A 27439-nucleotide genomic window follows, 5' to 3' on the forward strand; every position below is an offset into this window, starting at 1 on the left:
ACGGAACACGCAATCCCACTGCCGCATGAGTGACAGCTAGCCGACGCTCTGGCTTCTCATTGTCCCTTTAAAACCTGAATCCAAGGATAATGATTTATCAAACTCTTATTATCACAAAAATGTCAAACGAAGGGCACCTTGCTATGCACTGACGCAAACCCGGTCTTTCCCACGGAAGTATAGAAGCTTTGCTCTGGACTGGGCAAAATCCAGTCCATCAATTGCCTGTACTGCAGCTTTTACCTCTACCAAGTCGATCCGTTGCCATTTAAGACGTGGTAAGCGCTCGATTTCTTTTCTTTGAAATTTAGAAGGACTGAAGGGAGGGGGAGGTTCGTGGTTGAATTTGGTGCTTGTGTTGGTTCTCGGCCGCTCGTCCACTGTAGGCAGGGAGCGATGCCGACGGAGCTGTCCGCGGTGCTGGGGAGCTGTCCGCGGTGCTGACCGTGGAGCCGCCGCTGAGTGAAGGCTCCCGCAGCTCGGGGTAGGGCTGCTGTAAGGCGGTGGGTGCGCGGGGCGGAGGGTGGGGGGGTATGGGGAGCCGTCCGTGCCGTGCTGGGGCAGGGAATGAACCCTCTCCCCCTCCTGCCCTGCTGCTACGGGTCGGGAGATGGGATTACGGTGTAGAGAACTTGCAACGGAAAGGGCGACGGGTAGTTCCGTGAAACCTCGCTGCGTGTAGGTCTGAAAAGAGGGTACGTTTTCTAAAGATAGTTTTTAACAGAGAGAAAAGAGAGGGACCATCTGCATTCTTCTTGAGGTAAAAGAAGAGAAGATGTGTTTTAAAATATAATTTTAGATTGATGGGAAAGGCAGGTGGATGGGAATGTCAGTATTCTGTTTAGCCTAGAGGGAATGTTTTAAAATAAACTTCAGAGGTGTGCAAATAGAAAATGTTAGAAAAATGAGAAGAAAACCCATCTGTTACTGGTAATAATTGCTCTGTTGTGGTGTGGTTATTTGCCTGTTTCACTGCCTTGCTGCTGGGTTTTGGAAGGTGGCAGACAGCTCAGAAACACTCACTAGCACTATTTCACTCGTTTTTTAACATCTCTGCCTGCCTACAGGGCAGCTTGTCTATTGCCTGTATTAAAAAAAATAAAGGGGAGCGAGAAAAGCCAATGTGCATTGTTGAATGACAGAAAGGAAATGGGGCGTAAAATTAAAGAATCTTTCTACACTGGTGATAGGGAAGGGAGCATCCTACACTCGTGATATGAAACTTAACGAGGTCTGGCAGAGCAGTGCTGTAGAAACATTTATCTAAAACTCGAATTGTGGGTTTCCAGCCGCTGTTTTTTTGTTTCATTATCGTTTCTGACTGTTTTCTCCCAGAGTATTAATGTTGAATGAGAGAGCAAGCAGAGGAACTGGGACACCTCAAAATTCACCAAAGCTCTTTATTTTTTATTTTTTATTCTTTATTTTTTTCCACCAAATCCAAATTTTCTAGTGGGCACATTTTGAGCCTGAGGAAATAAATCAGTAAAATCTCTGCAGTCCGAACATTTTTATTATTATTATTATTATTATTTTAATAAAATATGTGACATTGTTATTTCAGGATTACACCAGCCAAAGGGATATGAACAGGCAGGCTGTGAACAGTCCTGAAACAGTTCCTCCTGGACCAAATGAAGGTGCAGGAGTCACAAGAATCAGCCCCGAAAACGAGCCGCAGAACGCCCCACTGCAACCCCCTGCCGCCATGGCAAGGCTTCCACGATCGCTCTCCAACGACTACAAAACGCTTCTCTCCGAAGAAACCAAACAAAATGATTTGGAGAGGACGAAAGTCGGAATCTGCAAGCTCAGCAGCACCCCGGTGCAAGCCAACTCCACGCTCCGGAGGGAATCTGCTGAGACCTTTCCGTACAAGCAGGTGGCCGGGGCAGCGGCTGCCGGGCAAGCTGTGATCCCTCACTGCAAAATCGCCGCTTTGCAAAGCACGGACGGGGACGGTAACCCAGCTCTGGGTAAGAGCACTCTGGAGCAAAACAATGCCAAAAGCACCTGGGTGACCTTGAGCCAGAGCACCGTGGTACTGGGTACAGATGGCAACACCTCTGTTCTTCCTGGCAGAGTGGAAGGGGTAAGTTCCCCCTTGCGGGATTTCTCGCCCCCCTGAGGGAGTAAGAGATCATCTGGGGCTGAAGCTCTAATGGGAGCGGACCCGACAAGTGGGGGATGGGGCTGCTCAGTGAGGAGGGGGAAAGAGAAAAGGGGAGAGAGGGCAGCAGATAATCTGCTGTGTCGCTGGTGGTCGTTAATAACGAGGTATCGGTATAAACGCCGATCAATAGCTCTCGGCTCATTCCCGTGTGCTCGACGAGCCGTGCCCTCCAGGCTCCGATGCTGCCTGGGACCACTGGGAGAGAAGTTCCTTGTGCTCTACCTGAGTCTGCCCCAAGAGAAAGAGCAGAGAAGGAAATTTGGGGTCCTTGGGCATCCCTTTGCTCCGGCGCGAGGTTCTGCAGCCTTCACGGGCTGTGCACTCTGCGCACGAGGTGTCGCCCACCCGAGCTGAACGCCCCGGAGCCAAAAATAGGGCCAAATCAATCAACCGAGACCCCAAAACGTCAGACCCTGCCCCTTCGCTCTGAAGTGATTGACACTGGCAAAGTGGGAGGCCGGAAAGGAGCACCCCACCCCCATCGTCCCTACCGACCCGCGGAGCCGGCTTTACCCTGAAAGGAGAAGTGGGGAGGTTTCATTTCGCAAAAACGATTTTTAGTTTTCTCGGGGTAAAAGACTGAGCCCGCAGGAGCGGGCGGGGACCCCCGAGGGCACCCCGGAACTGCAGCCGTGAGGATCCCGCTCCGGGGACTGAGCCTGGCAGCTCCCCCCCCCCCCTCCCCACTCCCCCCTCCTCTTCCCCCCCCGGGCCAGAGATGCGCATTGCAGGGGTTGGAGCTTCGGAAGGGAAATGTCGGGCCGAGCCCTGTGCCCTTCGCCCCAGGGGAAGCACGAAGGGGGGGTGGGGGGTAAGGACCAGACAGGGGATGCATACACGTAGCCCCACACCCACCACCTCTCTTCCCCTGGGGGCAGCCGCTAATTGCGATGGTTGTTTGCCACCATGGCTGTTTTCCGATCTTCCCCCTTCGTTTTTTTTCCCCCTTTAGGAAGACGATATAGGGGATGAAAACAAAGCCCGAGGGAACTGGTCCAGCAAGCTGGATTTCATCCTCTCCATGGTGGGTTATGCAGTGGGGCTGGGCAATGTCTGGAGGTTCCCGTACCTGGCCTTTAAGAATGGGGGAGGTAGGATGGCTTTTTCCTGTCTCTCTTCCTGCAGTACCGTACGTGGATGAGCTGGGAGCTGCCCCCGTCCCTAGGTGGGGAGAAACCCGAGGGGAGCGGAGGCTGGGGTCGGGCAGTCGCGTACGTGCCCGCAGCATCAGATCGAGTGCGAATCCTCACTGTGCTTTCCGTTTGGTTGAGTTTTCTGTTATTATTATTCCTATTGAAAAGCTGGTGGTCAGCAGGGAAGTTACAACGAGATTTCGTTCGCATTTTCCGTTTAAGAAAAAAAAAAAAAAAAAAAAAAAAAAAAAAAAAAAAGCAAACGAAACACACACGAAAAATAAAAAAATGCCAAGCAGGAGAGTGAAGGGAACGAAGAGCGAACGACGAGTCGCTCCGGCCGCATCCCTCACCCAAATGGTCCCTGATGTCGGGACGGGAAAACGGCAGGGGAGGGGGGAGAAAGAGGATTCCAGTACGCAGGTGGAAGCAGAGTCAATATTCGTCTTATTTTGAGCTGTTTGAGGATTGTTCTTAACGCAATTGGTGACAAATCGAAATATACTCTTCAGAAATGCTGTGCGGCCGAATGGAATCATCGCATATGATTCTAGGGGAGAAGATTTGGAAGGGTTCACAAAAGGTTAACGGTTCACAAAAGGAAGAAGTTGTGCCCGCAGAGGCTCCATTCAAACTCCCGTTCGCGTTGCCCACCCGCTGCAGCTGCCAGCGCAGCGCTGTGGCACGGGGATCTTGGTACTGAGGTCGTGTTAAGCAGCTGCATCGCCCCCGTGAGGGCTGCTTTGTGCCACAGGTAGCGGTTTAGAGGATATTCATCTTTAAAATATAGATAGATTAAAAAGTTGTGCAGGTTTTTTTTTGTTTGTTTGTTTGTTTGTCTGTTTTTTTTTTCCCCCTACACTTACAAAAGCGGGGGGCTGTCAAAATCCTCAGCTGACGCTTTTACCATGTTGAGATAGAGCTGGAAACGCAGCAGAGCTCACTCTCTATCGGGGCCGCGGGCACCGGTACCTGCAAACAAAGAGAACCACTTTCGGTGTTGCCGAACCCTCCCGGTGCTGCGCGCTGCCCGGGCCGCTGCCGCCCCCCGTGACTCACGCTGTGCTCTGCTCTCCTCCTTCTCTCCCCCAAGGTGCCTTCCTCATCCCCTACCTGATGATGCTGGCTCTTGCCGGCATCCCCATCTTCTTTCTGGAGGTCTCCCTGGGGCAGTTCGCTAGCCAGGGCCCCGTCTCGGTGTGGAAAGCTATCCCCGCCCTGCAAGGTGAGCGGGACAGCAGCAGCCCCTCCGGGCTGCTTTTGGGGAGCCCCCCCTGCTGGACTCCCTCTTGGCTGGTGTTTTTTTTTCCTTTCTCAGGCTGCGGCATCGCGATGTTGATCATCTCCGTTCTGATAGCCATATATTACAACATTATCCTGTGCTACACTCTTTTCTACCTTTTTGCCTCCTTTGTACCCGTCCTCCCTTGGGCGTCCTGTAACAACCCCTGGAACACGCCGGACTGTAAAGACAAAAACAAGCTTTTACTGGGTAAGTGGGGGCTGATGGGGCTTTCTTCATCCAAAATCCACACTTTCCCATGCTCCATTGCTGGCTCTGTGTCCCTGAGTATGCATTTGGTTCTGGGGTAAAATCTGACCCCATCCTGCTGCCAGCGATGTGCTTCTCTTTTGTGAGGCTGAGCTCCTGAGCATCCCAATAGGAATGTCTACATCTACTTAGGAAGGAAGGTGTTATGCTGGACAGGCCTGTGATGAGCTTGAAGTAAGCTTTCCCCTCGAACTTTGTTTCATTCAGACCCCTTTTATGCCTTGGGCTTTTAGCTATAAGGGGGAAAATGGTCAGATACTGAGACTCACTACTCTTAGAGCCCCCTGCAAACGAAGTATTACAGAAAGCAAACACAACTGAATTTCAAGTAATGCTTTTGTTGTCATTTTATGCTCAAATGGTAAAACAATCCAATCAACTTTTTTTTCTTTTCCTTCTTATTCTCCCCTCAACCCCAGATTCATGCATCATTGGTGACCATCCAAAAATACAAATCAAGAACTCTACTTTCTGTATGAGTGCCTATCCAAACTTGACTATGGTTAACTTTACCAGTGAAGGAAATAAGACATTTGTCAGTGGAAGTGAAGAATACTTCAAGTAAGATCTTTACTTAATGTTATGTTGCTTACCTCAAAATGTGCAGTAGCACAGATAGTCACTCATAATGCAGGGGCAAACTATTTGGAGGACTGGAAATGTCATCTTTAAGGGCGATAAATGATACCCGCTTTTATGTGCAATAACAATGAAAGCTCATTTGTAAGGATTGTGTTTTTGTCCTATTCCTGTGGTGCTTAGCACAGCTGGAGTGCTGGCCCACGCTTGGCATTTTTATTTCCTACTGCAATGCGGATACATAAAATAATACGTGGTGAGATTCACTGGAATCTTCTAGAGAGACCACTGAGGATGCTAAAGCAGAACAAAATGCTGTAGGATTTTGCACTGAATTACTCTCTGCAGTTGTTGTATTTTTTTCTATGTTTTTTAAATGTATTTTTTCTTTTTTAATTATTATTTTAGGTACTTTGTATTGAAGATTTCAGCAGGGATTGAATACCCCGGTGAGATTAGGTGGCCACTGGCGCTGTCTCTTTTTCTCGCCTGGGTGATCGTGTATGCCTCCCTTGCTAAAGGAATCAAGTCATCAGGAAAAGTAAGAAAATCATCTGCAATTGCACTCTTCCAGAAAAGCAGCACACTGCTTTGATGGAATCATGCCCCTCTTTAAAGCTTTGAGAGCTGGTTTCAACAAATGCCTAAGTAGTAATGAAGTGCCCCATTCCTTTCCAACATTTGTTGTCTGGCCGTAATATTAAAATGATAATTTTGTGTTAGCCTTTGCTCCCTAATCTGCACTGGATTTAAAATGAGCCCTTTGGCTGTGCTTAGCAATTGGATGGCAAAAATAGTGCCTTCCCTTTTGTGTGTGGCCTTCATCAAAAATTCTGCAGTTGTCTCAACTATCATTATAATTAGGGAATCCATGACAAAAATGAAGATGATATGCAACAAGTTTTAAATTAGTACTGAACCTAAACAGTCCTGTGGTGTATGTGAGCAGTGGCATTATGTATGCTGTTGTCCTGAATATCGGTGGCAACTTTCTGAAACTACTCCTTTCCTTAACCCAGACCCCTTTCGCTGCCTTTTCACATTTCCAGCTACTACAGCCTGCGACCATGTAAAGAAGGAAGCTGTGCTCTCATGGACAGGGAAGTGCAGGTGCACTGGTTGGCAAGGCAGCCCTCTGAGCAGGGAAACGCTGCCCTGTCTTTGGTGGCAGTGCTGGTTTGGGTGTATTTCATCGCACCAAATGCAGTGCGTGAGACTTTTCCATCAGTGCCATTGCACTGCTTGCAGATTAAAATGTGAGATGAGCTGTACCGAAATGTAGTTCATTTGTGAAGTGTAGACAGAGAAAAATTGATGTCCCTCAAAACAACCAACCAAACAAACAAAGCTGCATCAGAATAGAATGGTGTAAGTAGAAGTTTTCTGGGATAGCACAAATCCGGAGACTAAACTACCAGGGAAAAGTTACTCTAACTACACTGAGATATGTCAGTCTGCAAAACAGTTCTGTCTCTGGCTCCAGAGTGTGGCTGTCAGCAAAGTGCCCGCTGTGGTAAACTGCAGCAGTATTGGTCTGTCTGTTGAATGTGCTAAGGACCAGGCTGGTAAAGTCAGCTGGTTTTGGAAGTCTGAAACCTGTATGTACTGTACTGATGTGGAGGCTACTAGCCTGCTGAATTTGTGTAGGTCTTACCTAAATGACAGAATCGCCTCTAGGTTTAACATAAGAACATCAGGCATACATCAGGCTAGCTTAATTATGTTCCAGTTTATTTAAGAAACCTCAAGCAAATTTGTTTTAAGGTGAAGAGTGGAAACAACACTCATCTGGAATAGCCGTATGGTCCGGCTCTCCTGGATAAGAATTTCTCTCTCTCTCTCTCTGGAGTACTTTTTTTCAGTTGCTTCTGAGATGCAGTGAAAACAGGAATCTGATCTGCCTGTACACACCTTTAAAAGCCAAGTGCAAATATGCTGATGTAGCTATTTCCCAGGAATACTGCTTAGATGGAAATAGATTTTATCACTCGCTATGGTTAAATGGAACTCCATTCACTGCACTGAACGCAACTTCTTGAAATGCCCCTTGAAACAGCAAGGAGAAAGCTGGAAAAGCAGTTTCGAAAGTCACCTCAGCTCAGAGGATTTCAGTTCCTCTGGGATCCAGAAGTTGAAATGTAAAAGGATTTTAAATACTTTTGGGTAGAGAGTATGGCCTAACGGGTTGTAACTTTGCCATTTTATTTGACTAGAGAGAGCCCTGCTCTGTACTAGATAATTATGAAGACATTTAATGCACAACCTCTGCTGTGTTTTTAGACCCAATGATTATTATGTCTGTCTGGATCATTCCGCTGACTTTTTTTTTTTGTCCTCGCTTTGAGTCCATGAACATTTTTATGCAGATATGTAATTATTAAGAGGTACCAACTGATATTTTCTGGCTTAGATAAATAAGGAAAAATGCACAATACATGGGAAAAAACTTGGATCTTTAGGTGGTATTTGAGTTCCAGTGAGTTGTATTAGTTTCCTCTGGGTAAAGATCAAGCATGGTGTTTCCACTTAGCTTTAAATTACTGTTGCTCTCCAGGCTTTCTCTTCTCCTTTTCTTCTCCTCTGCAATCCCAGTTGTTATCATTGATATTATTCCTGTTTCCAGCAGTAAGAAGAGATGTAAAAAAAATTATAGCTCCGTCCTAGTCTTATCCCCTGGCTGTTTTCTCTGATCCCCAGAAATTCCTTTTTTTTAAGGCAGTAGTGAAACAATTCCAGTTCTTTCCTCCTCTTCTTATAAATCCAAATAATCCCTTCTAACAATCTTTTTGGTCTGTCCAGGTCGTGTACTTCACAGCAACGTTCCCTTACGTGGTTCTCATCATCCTACTTATCCGAGGTGTGACACTACCTGGGGCTGGAGCTGGGATCTGGTACTTCATCACGCCCAAGTGGGAGAAGCTCATTGATGCTATGGTGAGCTGCTTGCTGCACTCGTAACTGATAGGATGAATAATCCGTACAGATTTCTCACTTAATGGCTGTTGCAACCATTTTGTGCGTGTGCAGAGGCAGTCCTGTCATCAGTGGAATCCCATTCATTGTGTGGGGAGCGTTGTTGCCGTGGCTGTTTGTTGTTTGTGTGCACACACCTTATATTGTACCTATAGGTATAAACATGAGGCGTTTACTTCACATTTAATGTCTCACCCAAATCTCTCAGAGTAGATGCATTTAAAATGGGGAATTAAAAAGGAGATAGAGATTTTTGCATGCTGCCATCCAAGTGGATGCTGCGTTGACTTGAACAAACATGTGAAACTTTGATTGGTAACACAAGCTGTGTTTCTCTGTAAATATCTTCAGAAATTCGGAGAATACGTGCATTTTTCTCACTGAATAAATTCAATGGTTCTGAAAAATGAGCCCGAGATGTAAATCATACATCTTACTCTAACACCTTCCCCCTCAACAGCACTTATGCTTACACGGAACAGCTGTGATCATTACAGTAGCTACTTTATAAGAAATAATATTCTTTTCCATCTAGAACAGTATGGAAATAAAGGACTCAGTACCCGGCTTGGCTCTTTGGAAAAGATGGGCTGGTCTGCATGCTTCAGCTTTGATTTCTCACTTAAATTTCAGCTGAATGTTGCTGAATAAACCAGTGAAACACGCTACTAAAACACACCTCCTCTGTATTTGTGTGGGCATGAACCCACGCATCAATTTTGGTTGCTTGAAAGGGCATGTGAGCACCTCCTTCTGTCAATAGCAGTGTGACTTTTACAGGCCTTCACGTCCTTATCTCTATAAACAATGAGTACTGTGATGCTTTGGTGATGGTAGCATTACGTCTTTCAAAACAATACAGAATCACAGAACAGCATTGCTTTCCTTAAGAAGATAACAGCACTGTCACATCAGTGCCCAATGCAGAATTTTTCCTCTTCGTTTGTGTTCCCTTTGCTGAATGTATTTAGACTGACAAGTACCCAGCAACACAGTGTGCTGAATACTTGTGCCCTTGTGCCAAGATGACATGTTATCATTTCAGTTGGGCTGAACGAGTATTCCTAATAAAATGAGTGCTGCATTTCAGGGCGGGATTTTATTTGTAAATACTGTTTTATTTACATCCACAGCTCCAAATGTTATTTGAACTACTTATGTGTTAATCCCCAGCAGTAATTCTTAGTGTTATTGATCTCACTAATTCTTTCCTGAAGCCAATGCAATTTCCTCTCCTGTCTGTCTTATTTAGGTTTGGAAGGATGCTGCCACTCAGATTTTCTTCTCCTTATCTGCAGCGTGGGGAGGTCTAATTACTCTCTCTTCTTACAACAAATTCCATAATAACTGCTACAGGTATGTGGGAATAAAGTCCATCAGACTTATTAAAGAGATCTTGTCCAAAAACGCTGTTATTTTCCATCTTGCAGAAATGTGCACTGAAGTGTCTACTGCTCCATAGTGTTTAGTTTTCATTCCCTCCCCTTTTTGTCTTGTTGCCTCTTCTCTCCAGGTCCTAATCTAACCCGGGTCTCAAGATGAACTGTCAGTTAATTATAGTCCCTAATGACGCTTCATTTTCAGAGTTGGCAGTTGTAGGTTGAAAGAGAATCTGAGCAGCTGCCAACAGCTGTGAGCAGTATTTATGAAGCCATGCCAACAGTCAGTGTCTATTGAAGAATGACCTGGGTGTGCAATAAGCTGAAGTTTGCTATTGTTCATACCTGCTTAAGTTTAGCATGCAACTTCTGTATGTGCTTCTCAACTCTCAAATATTTTTTCCCCCAGTCACATGTATTGCATGAAGTTATTTCAGCTTCCAACACTTAAAACTACTTTTGTGAGGGAAGTGATTGTTTTAGTGATATAGTATAGGTTTTGTCAAGAAATCTGCACAATAACTGCCTGCAGATAGGGGGGGAAAAACAAAAGCAAGGGAGATGAGCAGAAAGCTTCACCGATGCTTTGTGCTGTCTTTAGAGTCAGTTTTGTTTCCCTTGAAACAAACCCATTCTGATTCCTGTTCTTTGGGTTCTGCCTTTGAATATGTTTGCCCTGTGCTTCTATTTTTTTACGAGGAATGAGTGTAAGGGAAAAAAATGGTTCAGGTGTCATACCAATTTTTTTCTACACTAATTTAGCAGTGTTTTGCAGCAATTGAAAATATTAATGAAAAATTTGAAAGTAATAGATGGTAATGAAATATATAAAAATATTAAGGCTTTTACGCATGCTTAACGTATGATAGGGATGGGAAGAATGAAGAAAAAACAGTAAGAAAGATTTAGTTCTAATCTGCTTAATTTTACAGTGTATCTTGAATACTGAAATGAAGCTTGACAATTTTTTCCCTTTCACTTTCTAAAACCATTACATTATAATGCAGATGAAATTCTAGAATTCTGGTTTTCAGTTACATATACAGTTGAAACATTATTGGATAATCTAGGATTGCAGTAAATTGACATAAAATCACTTTGTGGTACATGCATAAAATGTTTCCTTAAAACTTATCTGGCTTTTGAAAGGATATTAATCCACAATGGTGTTTTTTTTTTTTTTATTATTATTAAATAAAAGTGTATATTTTTTCCATAAGTCCAAATAGTTAATGTAATCCTTCCTGCTAAGTGATGCTCTGTCATTCTTTCCAGAAGCACTGTCAACTCATTGAAGTTCTTAATAACTTTTCAGTTTGCATTTAATTCTGTTCCTGACAAAGAAATACCAGTAAAAATAAGTAATTTTAGCAATCATAGCCACGTTTGGAAGACATTTAGAGCAAACTACTTTCTTTTTCAGTCGTAGTAGTGTAAGGGAAGGTATTTCAAACTGTTATCATGAAGATGAAATAAAAATCCCATAAGGATATAATTGTGGACAGGGCCAATGGTGTCTTGCTTCCTGCCAGACCACATGTATTTACCCACCCTAGCCTGGAATTCAGATACGGATTTCTTGAGATTCTCATTACAACACCAAAAAATGTGGACAGTATTGGGGAATCCTCCACAAACGGGTTGTGTACAGTATTATTTAGGACACAAATGATCTTGTCTTGGCTCTGGTGGGTAGTCCACATGTAATGCAGCGAGTAGATGGCCACATTAGGCAGAATTAAAGCACTCTGTTACGTCACTGCTGCTGTCTTTAGTGATGCCAGAAGCAGAGATGTTCAGCCTTCCATTTAGCCTGTGGCTTCCTACATGGTGTATGAGCCATGAAAACTTGCACAGCTGAATTCTTGTGGTCTCAAGACTTCCATCATCTCAGACCGGTGTCAAAAATACTGGATAAGTATAAAAGTTCCTCTTTGTCGGTGTTCCTACAGGATGCATATGTCATGTGAGAGTCCTGAAATGCATACAGAATCTTCCCTTTTTGTGCTTTCTTTCCAGGGACACACTGATAGTCACATGTACCAACAGTGCAACAAGTATATTTGCTGGCTTTGTCATCTTCTCAGTTATTGGCTTCATGGCAAATGAGCTCAAAGTGAATATTGAAGCTGTGGCAGACCAAGGTAGGGTATGCTGCCATTTCATTAACTCATGTTAATGAATTTCATTTCATTAATTTCATTAACACCACAGTTCTGGTGACACCTTCATCTCTATTACTGATGATTCTATCGACAGTGAAGATGGGAATACTGGCTTCTAAATGGTGTGGATCAGTAATCTACTTATGTGCACCTTGATACAGAAAAAAGTCCAGTATTCATTACTTGGAAGTAAAGATCTCACTCATTTGATAAGAGAAAGCAGCAAGGTGAAATTCATTTCAAAGCTCTTTGTGAATGAGTGTTTTAAATGATGTATCTCCTTTATATAATCCAAGCAGTCAGCTGCTATTTGCTGCTGCCTTGTTACGTCCTGGTCGATGTAGAAGTTGTTCCTGATGGTGGAGATCTTGGATGGGAAGCAGTGGGCTTTGCAGTGTGGGGGTAGAAGAAATACAGCTTGAGATGTGGATTATGCTTCTGAACAGTGGGGAGGATGGAGATGCTTCTACAGTGAAATGAAAAAATTTGTCTGGAACATATTATAGTGGTACAGATGAAGAAAGCCTTGAATTATGAGGAGAGATGATTAGAAATGTGGATCTATAACATCTTAATTGGTAGAGCTGAATTGATATGAGAAGAGTGTGGCTGATGGAGGAATTGGTGCTGTTGTGCATGATTTGATATGAAGCAGCCGGATGTAGGAAGGGGTACTATTCAAAGAAGCTTAAAGGGCTGAATTATAGTGGGAAAGTTCAGCTCTGTTTCCTGTGAAATGTGCAGCACTTCAAGTCTATGCCAACCCTCAGGATCATTTCAAACTGCGTTAAAAGGACAAGCCTGAAGTCATTTTACAATAACTTACACATGGATTTACACTTCCCACCATAGCTGCTTCTGTGTACTTGTGAGGATGCTAAGTGTATCGTACTAACTTTCAACACAGAGCCACCTTGAAGCACTGAAATAACGTATTTTAGTAGCTTCTCCATGAGCTATGGGAAAGCTGCCCATGCTATGCCCCCCTCACCCTGCAATAGCACAGAGTAAAAGGAGGCTCTGAACTGAAGAAAGATTAAGGAGTTCAAGAAGGGAATTTTGCATGCTGGTGACTTCTGTAGGTGAAGTGTCTCGCTATCTGCATTAATGCAAAGGTACAAAACATTTTTCCTGAGATTTGTTGTGTAGATAAATCCAGTGCCATAAGGCATCATGTATTGCCTAAGGCACTTGACTGATTGAGAATCGTGATTCAGAAATGGTATCAGCGAATTGTTAGTAGGGGATAGAAATCGAGAAAAGTTTCCTTCATTTATGTATGATAACATTCATGTCATAGAAAAATTAGGTATTAAGGTTAGTATGTATTTGATAATTTTATCAGAGCTAAATGGGAAGCAGAAATCCTGTAGTTGATGGAACAAACACCAGTAGAATGGATTGACCTTTTCTCAGAACCCTAATATTTCTCATTGCTCATTAGAGAGCTGCTACTAAAGGCAAAAGGAATAGCACTGAAGGGAACAAGATGCTTTGCTACTTAAGAAAAATAAAAGACTCTCAGTTTCGTTCTGTTTTTTTCCTATTTGAGACTGAAATATACATAATCACACAGACTTTGCAGTACTTCTGAGCTGACCAAAGAGGATGGCCAGCTGGCAAGATGTTTCTTGATAGAAAGTTGTAGGGGTTAGTACCCTTGCAGGCTAATGCCATGTCAATTAATTCTTTGGTGCTTCATCTCTTCTTTTTTGGTCTGCCAGTCAGCTAAGTAGGAATGGAAAAGTACTGTTGTAGTCCCAACCTTCTGGATGAATTAGACCAGTGTGTTTGGGAAAAACTGTGTGAGTTTAGCTGAGGGTCAGTCTTCATCTCCAAGTTGTGTTAAACTTGTCTTGGCTAGGTGTCATTTGAGTCCAGCCTGGGGATGGGGTATTAAGACAGGTTTTATTGCTGTATGTGATCATATGTGCTTTCTGGATAGCGTGTCTGCATTTCATAGTCCTTATATGAAGGTTCTGGTTGTGAGATGAAGAACCTCTTTACAGAAGTATCATCAATTCAGTGGTGAGATGGGAGACGGGCACGACGCAAGAGCACATCTATCAATTTCTGATGTAAGCCCTGCAGATGATTAGGAAGAATTAAAGCGCAACCATTGGGTTTTTGCACTTTTTTTGTTTTAGATCAAGGTTAAGCACCCTGCAGTCCAAACCACGGTGCAGTCAGTTTATCGTAAGGAGCACCGTCCTTGGGTGAATCTGCTCTGAAGGGACAGCTGAGGAGAGGGCTGGAGGATCTGGGAGGCAGGACGGTAGAGAGGAATCACTTGGGTCACCTGGTTCATTTACCTGGAGGAGACATATTACTTAGGACAGTAGATGGTCAGTCATGATGCAACGTAATCTGCCTTCAAAGAGAGGAATCAGTTGGTTCACCTGGTTCATTTACCTGGAGGTGATATATTACTTAGGACAGTAGATGGTCAATCGTGATGCAACGTAATCTGCCTTCAAAGCATGCAGTAACCTGAATGCAAATTGTTGATTGGAATGGGAAGGGACCTTTTTTTGTTAAGATATGAATCTGAAGTACTATATAATATTCTCAGTTAGAATCTGTCTTTCAGGAAAAACTTGTGTTCCCGATGAAAAATAAAATTCTCTTCATGAAAGGAGAGGCAATCTATTTTGTTTCTACTCTCATGGTTTGACTAAGAACATCCCAACATTACTGAAAGGCTTTAGTAATTTAAAATGAAAGTTCAAGGTCATTTGACTTCTAAAATTCCAACATGTGCAAAACCTTTGGAGCTTTCCCGTCTTCAACAGCCCACACTGCTGTTAAATTTCATGTTCAGAAAGAATTTGAAACGCTTCATGAGTTGACTACATAGATTATTTCATGTGCTGCTACAACAGAACATCTGTTCTGCTATGTGAGAAAAAACCAGCCATAATACATGGCTTTGTTAATGCTTGTTTGGATCAGTGTATCAGCATAGTGGTTAAAAGTGTGTTCTGCAGCTTGGAAGGTAGCAGTGTGCAAATTTCTTGAACCTTATAGCTAAAATGGAAGTTAATCATTTGAGACTCAGTCTTAAAGTGGTAAAATCTTTCTGTATACAGCAGAGACTGATGTGGATTGCTTCTTACTTTATCATGCATAGTAATGTAGCATTATACTTTGAAATGTTACTTTTTGATTTTCCCTCCTTTTTTCCTATAGGGTCAACCAAATGAATATAATTAATTTTATCACAAACTTTATTTTTATCATTTCCAGGTCCTGGGATTGCTTTTGTTGTTTACCCGGAAGCTTTAACTAGGCTTCCCCTCTCTCCATTCTGGGCTATCATATTCTTTTTGATGCTTCTGACACTTGGATTGGACACTATGGTAAAATGCTTTCGTTTTCCATCCTTTTCTTGGTGCTTTTCCTATTTACGTGTGGGGATTGCTTGCTATTTTCTGTGTGGTCTATGTACTGACTTACAAAGAGAAGAATTAAGGCCATCAGCACTGAAATGATTCAGGCAATGCTTTGGCACTGGCATCCAAGCAATTAACACCAAGGATTAGGAACACTCTGTCTCGCTTTGCAGTATATCCAGTTGGACCATTTTGTGTACAGTGTGTGTGTGAAAGTGAATCTCTTTATTTTGTCTTTCAGTTTGCCACTATCGAGACTATAGTGACCTCTGTTTCAGATGAATTCCCCAAATACTTACGTACACACAAGGCACTGTTCACTCTTGGGTGCTGCATTTCCTTTTTCATCATGGGATTTCCTATGATCACTCAGGTAATGATACCGTCTTTGAGCATCGCTCTCTGCCCCCAGTCTCCCTCTGGTGGCCGTTCTCTGTTCTTGCAAGAAACGGTCGCAAAATAGGAAGCAGAATTCGAATGATTAAAGACACCAGGTGAGTTTGAAAGCTTTGTGCATGGACGCTCTGGCTGAGATGCATTTAAGAGACTTGGTTTCTCAAATCTTTCTGAAAGTCTGACTCTCTTAAAATTAATTTCTAACCAAGCATCTCCAAGTAGTCATATAAGTCAGGTATTTGATTAGAAACAAAACAAAAAACCCAAAAGTTGATATGCCATCTAAACCTGTGCGTTAGTTTGGGGTGCCTTCCCTCACATGGGTAACACAGATACGCACTGATAGCCCTGGCAAACTGTGCAGTTAATAATGAAATTCTCATCTACCACAGATAATCCTCGCTGCCTGCTTTCCACTACTTCCTCCAGCATTGTAAGCTGAACAGTTTCAAGAGGAGGTGTGCAGACTCTGTAACGCTTATCCATCCTTTTCCCCTCTTTGGCTTTCTTTGCCTTACTTCACCAGCTACCAGCGTGACTCTGCTGTTCCAAAGTTTGGGATGGATTCAGTCCTTCATTCACTTGAGTTATATTGCTTCAGGCTTTCTTCATCAGAATCAATTGGACTCACTATTATTTCTAGTTTCAGTGGTGATTTTGCTTTGGGTGTTGTACTTGGTGGTGCCAATTGAATTGCATTTCTTAATCTAAAAGGAGTGACATCTATGTCTTCCCCTTCCCAGGGTGTTTCAGTCACCACAATCTGGCATTCTTTCTGTTTCTTTTCTAGATGAGATGGTCTAATATGCAGAACATCTGCTACTGCTCTAGTAGAAGGAAGAAATAGTAATGTGGCTTGAATCTCTGTCTCTTGGATGCTTGCTTAAAAAAGGATCTTGTGTCCTGCTCCTGTCTGGTTTTCCTACCTTAGTGCTTAGTACAGGGTTATTTTGGCATACGGAGAGTCATGTAGGCCACAAGTAACAGCTCTTTTCTTTTTTCCTCAGGGTGGAATGTATATGTTACAGCTTGTGGACACTTACGCAGCTTCTTACTCTCTTGTCATCATTGCCATATTTGAGCTTGTTGGAGTTTCCTACATTTATGGTAAGAATATTGTTGTTGCCTATGTCAAAGCAGCGTTTCAGTACACAGTAAAGTAAATGTTATCATTAAGTTCTCAAGAAAAGGTGCAACATTTATTTGTATTTATTTATTTATTGTAGAAAGAAAACCCAAGAATTCAGAACCATTATTTTGAATGAAACATTCTGGGACTTCATTATTATGATTCCTTTAAACCTGTATATTTAAAAAAATATTTTATACAGCTTACTGTCCTTTTTCTATCGGTAGCTTAAAGCCAGTGTTTTGAGAGCATGGGAGCATTCTTAGTCAATGCTAAGAATAGACAAAGCATTTAGTGATAGTTTTCCAGGAGTTCATCCACACACCAACTCTATGAGGTTAAACTCTCAGCAAACTTGCATTTAGCAGCTTCTGAAGGATTTATTTTCCGTATGCACATCCAGCTTTCCCTTTAGCGGGTCTCTCTATAACACAGAATGAAGATATGCTGCTACTCAGAGTGATTACCTATGCACAGTGGTAGCACTGCTTACATCTACCCACACTTTATGTGATGGGAAAGATTACCTTTATTGTAAAGCAGTGCGGTTACCTCGATGCCTCCATAGCTAACAGTATCAGCTGATTACTGTTCCCAAACTTGCCCACTCTGGGGAAATTGATTCTTGGAAGTGTGTTATCTAAGGTAACTAGAAGGACATGTGATGATCTTGCTATATAGCAGGCTTTTAATTTATGTCTGGAGCATGCTGATGCCTTATGACTTATGACTTGTGTTCAGAAGCGAAAGAAGTGCTGAGTCTTGGTGTCAAAGAAAACAAGGTAAAGGCTGTTTCTGCTCTTGCCATACCCAGAAGTGAATGATTTATTTTCAGTCAGCTTGTCCTCAACAATCCTGAGATTTTCTTCTAGAGATGTTTACGTAGCAGAATGATCTTAGGTCCTAGTGCTGTGCACTTAAATCTACTTAGGTTATGGAGTAAAATAAAATAAATGTATGAAAAATCAGACATAACTCAAAACTCTTGCTTGAGAATTGGCTGCTATAGAAAGGACAGGCAATTCATCCTGCCTTGTTCTCTCTAATGTCATGAAAATAGAGCAGTGTATTCTAACTCTGGTGATGTCCACTCCAGTGGGCTGGCTCAAGTGGTTTAAACTAAGTCAGCTATGACCTATTGCAGTCTTACAGAACATAATGGAAAATATCAAAAACAACATGTCAGAAGTTTTTGATTGCTCAGATTTTTATTTTATTATTATTATTGTTATTATTATTATTATTATTTAATGTCCTTGAAATGTATGTATGTTGATTGGAGCTGGTTTAGAAGTGTAATGTCTGTGAGTGAGATGATTCTGGTAACTGTCTGTAACTATCAGCTTTACGTGCAAATGACCTGAGAGTCATGCTTTGAGATACCCCCTGAGGCCATGTCTAGAGATGGATCTGGAGGATTATTTAGAGAACTCTAGGTCTGAAATTCAATGCTGGAAATTTGTCATCTCTCCATGCTTCAGTTTCCATGAAGACATGCACAGTTTGCATGTTCTGTCTTCCCACTTAGCACTGGGTTAGCACTTAGTTGTTTTTTTCTCCTTCCTCCTTGTCTGTTTGCTGAGGACATACCTGAACAATGCCATGCTAAAAGCACTTGACGCTGCCCTTCTTTGCCATCATTATGATTAGTGTCACTCGGCCTGTGCCAAGATTGCGCCCTCTAAGCCATTGCCATCAGTACAGAATAGAAAAATTCCTTGCACAGAATATTTTTCAAGACCTCAAAAGCTGCTCCAGTCTGTGGAATTCCTTTGCTCTGTGTGTTTTTAAGTAAGCATGAAGGTAAATAGGAAGAAAATAGCTCTATCTCACCTTTGAACATTGAGTGGCAGAAGAACTGCAAACCTGCCTTCATAGTACAGAACTTTGTTAAATTTGCTTGGCTTTGCCCAATACATTCATTATTCCTTAAAATACTAATTTCTGTGGAAAATGTAAAATAATACAGAATAGCTACAGAGCTGCTATTTGAGGAAGGATTTGAGTAGAGGAGATCTTTTCTTTATTACAAATTTTCTTAAGTAATCAGATGTGGCAAAGATCTGACAAATGGCAAATCATTTGCTCTGTGCTTTCCATACCCATGGATTGTTAATCAACAGATGTTAGTCATGTCTTTCATATGACAATTTCAAAGATTGTTACCTGGAATTAACCTTTACTTTTAAACACTGAAATCTTCCACTCTCAGGATGAAAAATGAAGGATTTATTTTACATTCATCACTCACTCCTCTAATGCACCATAACTACTTGTACTGTATTAAATCTAAACACAGCTTGTATCTTTGTAAGTTTGTATCTTGCAAATGCAAGTGAGGCTGTTGCCCTTGTTAAATTCCTTCAAGCAGTGCTTAAAATTGGCACAATATATTTTCAAGCTCTGACAATTACTTGTTTTACACTCCACTGACACCTTTCTCTGTACACTTGTACTCTTCATGGCAAGCAGGCTGGTAGAATAGTGGCAGGTGCTTTTATGATGAAATAAATCTTTCCTTAGCTCTTGTTACATGCTTGTTCTGCTTGTTGAGATTTTTAAATTAAAAAGAGGCACGCTTGCTTATTTCCTTGCAATCACTTATTTTTTTCAGGAAGGCCCGTGCTACATTATTCTGTCCAAGTGCAGGTTTTTATTTCATTTGCCAGCATCGATGTTTGTTCTCCACTTGTTAGATGATGATGATGCATGATTGGTAAAGAATAACTTAAAGCTGTGGGTATTAACTTAATCATCAGCATTGTAATGCAGAGCTAAGCATGAAGATCTTTCTGCTTCAGTGAAACACTGTAGGAAATTGCTCGGAATTGAGAATGCATGACCTTAACTTGATTCAAGCTCCTTCCAGACAGTTTTTCATGGCAGTTTGTTGTCAGGAAGGTTCATCATCAGAGTGAGTGGTAGCTGCTGCTGTGTGTTGGTAGGAAGTATGTCACTCATTCCAAACATTTCACCTGCAGAAGTTTGAAGCAGATCCTGTTTTTAGCTTGCATTGCACTTCATAGTGGATTTCATGCCTGTAGCACTTTGAATACATCATCCTAATTTAGAAGGTGAAAACTGAAGTTTGATACATCGTCGATTTCCCAAAGTCGCACAGCAGGCTTGACTGATCTGAAGGAGAAACCAGGTGCACTAAGATTGAATCAGTGCTTTACTAACATTTGAACCTATTTTCTATCATTCACTAAGAGACGCCTTCTGTGTCAGTTCTGCATGTGTTTATTTGCATTGGCCTGAACTTAAGTACTTCAAAGCACCCAAAGCTGAATTTTTGCCAACAATTCCAAGAAACAGCTTTTTTTTTTTTTTTTTTCTTCTTAAACATTGAAGTTTTAAGCAAATCTGGTTAAATCTGCACGAAGCTTGCCCAAATTTTGGAGGCAGAATCCTATGGTAATTACATCATGAGGTAAAGCTCCATTGCAGTTCAAGTGTGGCCAAGGTAGGGGCACTCAGACTAGCTCTAATATGTGTGGACACTTCAGCCTACACTTTTTGTTGCTGCAACCAGTTTAACCAGTTTGGTTGCTACTGCAGCATGCTGCAGGGATGGCTGCGGCTGAACATCTCTCCCAGGCAGCTTGCTTCAGATGGTTCACTGAGCTGGAATAAGCAGGAAAACACATCAGAGGGGCAAATCATCCAGCTACTGCAAAGATTGCTTTCACTTCCATCACAGAGCAGTCCTGGGTCTTACATTCAGTCCATGCATGCAAAGATTTGTGTTACAAAAAGGAGAAGCACACGATGAGAAAGATAGGCACAGATCTTGCAGTACCACCTTCTTTAGCTTCTGGATTTTCATCTTTTTATTGCAGTAACAGTTTTCAGCTTTTCTCTTGCATGCTATCTGCCTGTGCTGGCTTACTCTGGGCTCACTGCTGAGCTCAGCTCTGGGGCTGCCCTAGCTCCTGCTGTTCTCCTTGAGATGTATCAGAAGATGCTGAACAGTGAGCACTGAACCATTGCTATTTTTTGTATGCTAGTGCATCCATTCTTAATTGTTAGAAGTCAGGTGGATAGATTAATTTCTCCTCAATAATAGCAGAAAAGCTTCAAAATTAGGGAGATAAAACCTGGGGATTATCCCTTCTTATGTTCAGCAGCTGCAGCGGCTGGCTATAAGGGCATTGAGAACATAAAGCAATTCATTGCTTTTCTTCTGAGAATTTCCTACTTCACTGAAGGACTTCCCAGCAATATTTAAGCTCTATCCATGTCTCCACATCATAGAAAAGAGACTAAATAGTGTAGAATAATGCTTTGTACAATGGAAATGGCAGAGACAGTCACCCACTTTATCAAATCAAATTGGCCCAAGTTTGAAATGCCCATTTAATGGAGGACCCCAGGTTTCCTTCTTCTCATCACCATTAGATGAGCTGTAACATGTTTCAGTCTTGAAGTTTTTAATTTTTTTGTGGTTAAATCTCAAATAGCTGTGGAATTGAGGAGGGCCCACTGATATGTACGGTAGTGCAGAGCCAGGCTGAAATGCAGACTGACTTTCGTTGGGTGGCATGGCCAAGGAGAATAACTGGAAATGTCTGAAATAGCATTTTCCCAATCGTTTGCATTTCATTAACTCACATGACCATATAGATGCAATCCATGCAATAATCTGAGGGATCAACACATCGGTCGGTCCGTTCAATTGAATGACACTAAATAGAATTTTAAAGATTTACTGATGCTTAAGATCTTTACAGAGAGAGTGGTGAGGTGCTGGAACAGCTGCCCAGAGAGGCTGTGATGCCCCGTCCATCCCTGGAGGTGTTCAAGGCCGGGTTGGATGGGGCCCTGGGCAGCCTGGGCTGGTATTAAATGGGGAGGTTGGCGGCCCTGCATGTGGCAGGGGGTTGGAGGTTCACGATCCTTGAGGTCCTTTCCAACCCTGGCTGTTCTATGATTCTGTGGAGCTCTCCAATAGTTCTAAGCATTGCTTACGTATTGGTTGAAAAATAACAGGAGATGATCAGTGTCAAAGTTAGGCGATTTAATCGCAGTAGGTATACAGAGGCTCAGATATTATCTGTGCTGATACAAGTATGCGGCTGGATGGTTTTACTGGCTGCATGTCACATCACATCTGAAGACACATCTTAACTAAAGTAGTTTATTAAATTTTTGTTGTTAGTAAGGCTTTTATTTTTATTTTTTTCAAAATGTAACAAGTATGCACAGAATTGCAGTTAATCAGCACATGTTCATCATGGCTCCACCTGGAAGGTTCTAAACTCAGTGATTAATCTCTGCTAAAAGCTCCATTTTTGTTTTTAATCCTTAGGAATTGAGTAATTCATTGGAATTTGTGTCACTTTTGACTTTGTGGTTAGAATCCTTCAGTTGAGGTTTTCAGCTAACATGTCAACAATTTATTGTAATTAGACATAAGGATCACAAAAGCTGTGTCGCAAATTGAAACCAGTTTCTTTCGCCCCCTAATTGCATTTACCTTTTCAACTTACAGGATTGCAAAGGTTTTGTGAAGATATAGAAATGATGATTGGATTCCAGCCAAGTAAATTCTGGCGAGTCTGTTGGGCCTTTGTGACTCCAACTATCTTAACAGTAAGCAAGAATTGCTGGTGCCTTTTTGTGTGTACTTTTTGTTGTTGCTTCATGGGCTGGTGGGACTCCCTGCAGTGCTGTTGAAGCCTTTCCCTGCTTGTACCAAATGCTGGTGCAGCATACCGTGGCATAGCAGCATGGTTTGGTTATTCTGGGCGTGTGTATTTGATGTGTGTGTGTGTGTGTGTGTGTGTGTGTGTGTGTGTGTATAGAGAGAGAGAATGACATAGTTCCTTTCTCATCTTAGGCTCTGCTAGGGAAAAATGTGTTTTCAGCACGTTACATGCTTTTGGAAAGAGTTTCATGGAGATCTCCGTGACGGCTGCTCTGCAAAGCCGGAGCTATTTTTTTTCAGAGGCTGAAATATGCATGGCCTTAATAACAAATATAACCCCCTTCGGTGTTTCTCCCTGTCTACGACGAGGAACTCGGGCTTCCCCGAGGCACGCCGTGCCGGTGGCAGAGCAGGACAGCAGGTGGCGGCAGCGTCCTGCGCGAAGTGGGACTGCAGCCTCCTCCTCCTCCTCCTCCTCCTCTTCTTCCTCCTCTTCCTCCTTCCCCGGGCTGCCGGCGCTGCTGCCCGCCTGCCTTTAACGATATGACGTTTCAAGATGAACATTGCCACACCGATATCTTTTAGATAGGCTGTACTTCCATGCAGCAACTCCACAGCATCTCAATTTAGTCTAAAAGGGGACTTCATTTTACCATTATGAAGCGTAGTTTCTAGGTCGTTTTTCCAAGTCCAGGGCTCAATATATTGCAGTTCTGTTGACAGTCTGACCTTCTAACATTTTCTTTATATTTTACCCGAAATACAATTATACTCTTTGAGTGTGTGCCATATTTTGGCACCAGAATGAAATCATGCTCTCAGTGCAGTGTTGGAAAAGTTCTTTGATTTTGGGATGGAGAGGAGGTAGAAGGCATCTTCCATAGTTGGTTACTTCTTTCAGGTAATGTTAGTTCAGGAATTAGGTCATTTCTTCTGAAAACTGAAGAAGTTTGTGTTAGCATAGAGGAATATGGGGGAAGGGACTGGTTGGTTTTAGTTAACTCAACAGAGCCCTGAGTTATGAGAAGAAACACCCAATGCTGAGAACCATCTTTCCAACAGGCACATTGCAGGTGTTCATAGAATCATTTGCAGTGGAAGTGTTCTGCCCTCTCATGTAGATTTTCTTGACTGTCAAAAAAAAAAAAAAAGCATAGGGCTGCCATGCTTGGAAAACATGCAGATCTGGCTCACCTGCCTGGTGGCAGCTGTGGCAATATATCGATGTAGTTTGGGACATTCATGTTTGAAAGTGTAGCCCATCTTAATCAACAGTATTAGGACTGTGTCAGTGTGAACATATGCTTCCTCGTGGGTCTTGTTAAGAAACATGTGCACATGTTCTCTTTCCTTTTTCGCCAGTTTCTTCCAGTGGCTGTTTTCAAGCAGCTTTAGAACCTCTGTTCTGCTTTAGAACCGTTGTTACGCTTCTGAAGGGAACTATAAGGCAATTTCTGCTAATTGCTTGGTTGCTTTACTGATCAGACTTGCAGGCTTAGCTGCTGCCAGTAATCACAGCTAGGGAATACGAAATAATGTTGTCTCTTACGAAAAGCAAATTTGGAAAGCAAGTGAGGTCAGTTCAGGCTTTCATGCTTTGCTGCTGTTCCCTCCAACTGCAATATTTAGTGACATTAGAGTGAGAAATAATTTGAGACTGATCACTCATAATTTAATTTTTGTGCTATGGAAATGGACATAGCAAAACCAACCAATACATATATATATTTTTCCTATTATGGCTTTTTTAAAACTAATATTTGATACATTTCAATAGTCTAATATTAGACTTTCAGCTCCTCCACATCTCTGGAAATAAAACCAATCGTTTTATATGCACCTTCATCTAGTTATGCTGCTATAAATCTTCTGTGTGCAATTATTGTAAGCACGGGCATTTCCCAAAAGTTACTGAATTATGCACAAATGTAAGCAGATGTATTGCTATTCATACCATAACTGGAATGGAGTAACTTAACATAATCACATTAGGTAAAACTGCCAATAGGCCATGTAATAAAGCCTGTTACTCTAGGGGCAAGATTCTAATTTCAATTCTTCTGGCATAAATACAGATTTTTGTGGGATTTTGCAAGATTTCCATGAAACTCATTAGATTCGTTCTCTGACCTGCTCATTACATTTGGTGAGAGCCCCCTGCCTAGCAGCATGTACTTATATTTATATCCCTTGCAGAGCAACTGTGTGCACAGCTACCTGCCCTTGGCTACAGAGCAAGTTCGTTTTGCTCATTCAGACTTTTTCCTCCCTTGTTTTCAGTTCATTCTTTGCTTCAGTTTTTACCAATGGGAACCGATGACTTATGGAGCTTACCACTACCCCGGCTGGTCGATGGTGCTTGGGTGGCTGATGCTGGCCTGCTCAGTTATTTGGATCCCAGTGATGTTTGTGATAAAAATGCATCTAGCCCCAGGCAAATTTATTGAGGTAACTCTGCTGTCTTTTTGCTGCTTAAAAATATGGTCACAGGAGACTGTCTTCTTTTATTTTACATAGATTTTTATAATATTGAATGTCTAATGTTGCTAAGATTTACTCACTGGTAGGCTAGTCATTGTGTTGCAAAGAGATGCTCCAGTGATTTAGAACACAGACCTTCTACTCTCCATCCCTCAACAAAATGCTCCTAAATTGTTAATGGCTTTTAAGAGAAGTAGATGTTACAAATTTCATAAGCCCTGGAAATGGTGTCAATGGAAGAAAGTTATCCCAGCTTTGTGGCCTGTCAAAGCAGTAAGCTTCACCCAACCACTGGTATGTGCTGCACTGCAAAGAGCCCCTTGGGCTCTAGGGGATGACATCACAACATGCCAGGTTGCAGAGTGATAGGCTGTCGTACCTGAGTCCCACGGGGCTGTTCCAGGAGGCTGTGCCCATCCATGAAGCCTAAATATAAGAAAGACAAAAATATCGCATGCGCTACAGCTCAACCTACTTTGCTGACTGAATAAACTCTCCTGCTGTGGTGTCTGAGCTTAAAAAAAAAACAGGTGGCACTTGATTTCTAGGCTGCTTTTTTAGGCTTTGTTTTGTAAATCAGACACCTGCTGCTTCCTCTCACCACTCTGGAAACGAGGCAGTCCCCTTCTGAGTCTTTCTCAGGTCTGCTCTGTCCTTGTTGGTACTGCTTGTGCCATTCTCTCCTCGGATAAACAGCAGGTACTCATCTGCTCTTTTTATAGCAGTTTTGTCAGTTTGGCTCTCCTGCAAAAATCCATCGGGTCTGTTACACACCTAGAAAAATGAAGAGAGCAGAATTTACTAAGGTAGAATATTCACTTGGTCTCTCAGTATGTCACACTACATGTGCCCAAGGGAAATGATCGTGTTTTTACATTTCATAAAGAGCAAAGGAATTTAACATGAAGTGGTGAGATGCCCCAGGGAGAGCATCCAAGTACACAGCTGGCACTAGGCAGCAGTCACTTGTCTAAAGGGGCTGTTCAGCCCTTGTGTAGTGCATGTTGGAGCGCAGAGGTCAGGAGAGAGAACTGCTACTGGAGATGAGTTAACATGAAATTAGAATTGCTTGTTCACTGCTTTGTAAGCTTCTCTATTTGAGACAAACAGCTGTGCTTCAGATCTTCTAACTCACCTGTACTGTACTAGAGTATGTGGCCTGAAAAATAGGATGCTACCCTTACTGTCCTTCTGGTGCACCCAAAGAAATGCCAAAAAGTTGGGCATGTTTTGAAGGGGCTTTCACTGAAGTTATTTCATCCATAGCCCAGTATTTTCTGAACATTGGGTCTGCTTCATAAAATCATTATGGTTGATCTGGGAGGTATGTGTTGCAAACTGGCAATTAAGTAGAGATTAAAATAACTGCAATAGAGGCCTGATTCACTTTATTGGGTAATAAACATGTAATTGCTCCCTCTTAAGTCATCAGAAATATGTTTTCTTTCCTTTTTACCTGTAAAAAGCCAATCGTATGATCTATTCAATAAGGAAACCAGCAGAAAGATGAAAAGTTTGTTGTTGTTTGCCACACTAACGTGCTCCTCTTTCTTTTTGCTGAGGATAAAAGTGAAATATTTTGTCATCTCCAAATGAGAATCCTGGCTCATTCATAGCAATGTACTACTTTTTGGTCATTTGTATACTTTGGGGAAATATGCTAAACAGAAATCCAATTATTTTAATGCAGTTACCCACTGCTTAGACGACTGGGCTAAGTAATTGTGCACGTGTCCTTCAGTAAGTGAGCCTGGCAATCTGTAGCAGTAGATCTGAGCTCCCCTTACATGGTGCAAGGGAGAATGAATAATTAAAATCTGAGCACTTTATCCTCTATTAGTCTTGCAAACTTTGTACGAAACAAACACTGAGCAGTGGAGCATTGCAGGGCCATTGTCAAAAACTTGAAACGAGCCTGCTTTTCTTCCTTCTGCTCTGTGTTTTGCTCCATAACTCCAAATAAGACTCTCTTTTCTCTTCCCTGCGTTGCAGCGACTCAAGCTGGTGTGCTCTCCACAGCCAGACTGGGGTCCATTTTTGGCCAAGCACCGTGGTGAACGTTACATGAATATGATTGATCCACTGGGAACATCTTCCTTGGGACTTAAACTGCCAGTGAAGGACATAGAACTGGGGACCCAATGCTAATTGTTCTTACCTTGGTGACAGTAACATCGTCAGCCTGTTCAGCTATTCTTTCTGATTTGTTTCCCCACCATTTTTTTTTCTTTCCTGCAGTGCCTGGAAGTGGTTGCTTAGAGAAGTAGAATTTACTGTTGCATGCCACAGGGGAGACCTAGCTAGACCATTTCCAGGGGTAGGTGATGCCCATGCTGTATTATGTTTTGACTGAGACAACAAAACCATGTTGCACAGTGGGTTACGCCCCAGGTTTTGTTGGGCTGTGTAGGAATAAACAAAAGATCCTTTGTAACAG

At 42.4% G+C, this 27439-nt stretch overlaps 1 protein-coding gene across 1 annotated transcript; it reads left to right on the forward strand.

The window, feature by feature from the left end:
• Positions 1-1585: 1585 nt before the first annotated feature.
• SLC6A5 (solute carrier family 6 member 5) lies at positions 1586-27150 on the forward strand (the record flags this gene model as incomplete). The annotated part of the gene is made up of 15 exons (XM_079536764.1): positions 1586-2092; positions 3126-3264; positions 4400-4531; positions 4625-4798; positions 5278-5419; positions 5846-5978; positions 8237-8371; positions 9663-9766; positions 11809-11933; positions 15201-15313; positions 15588-15719; positions 16750-16849; positions 22366-22466; positions 24802-24969; positions 26995-27150. The coding sequence occupies 15 exons, from the start codon at positions 1586-1588 to the stop codon at positions 27148-27150; spliced, it is 2361 nt and encodes a 786-aa protein (XP_079392890.1).
• Positions 27151-27439: the final 289 nt, after the last annotated feature.

Source organism: Tetrao urogallus (genome assembly GCF_951394365.1).
Source record: "Tetrao urogallus genome assembly, chromosome: 6".
NCBI lineage: Eukaryota > Metazoa > Chordata > Aves > Galliformes > Phasianidae > Tetrao > Tetrao urogallus.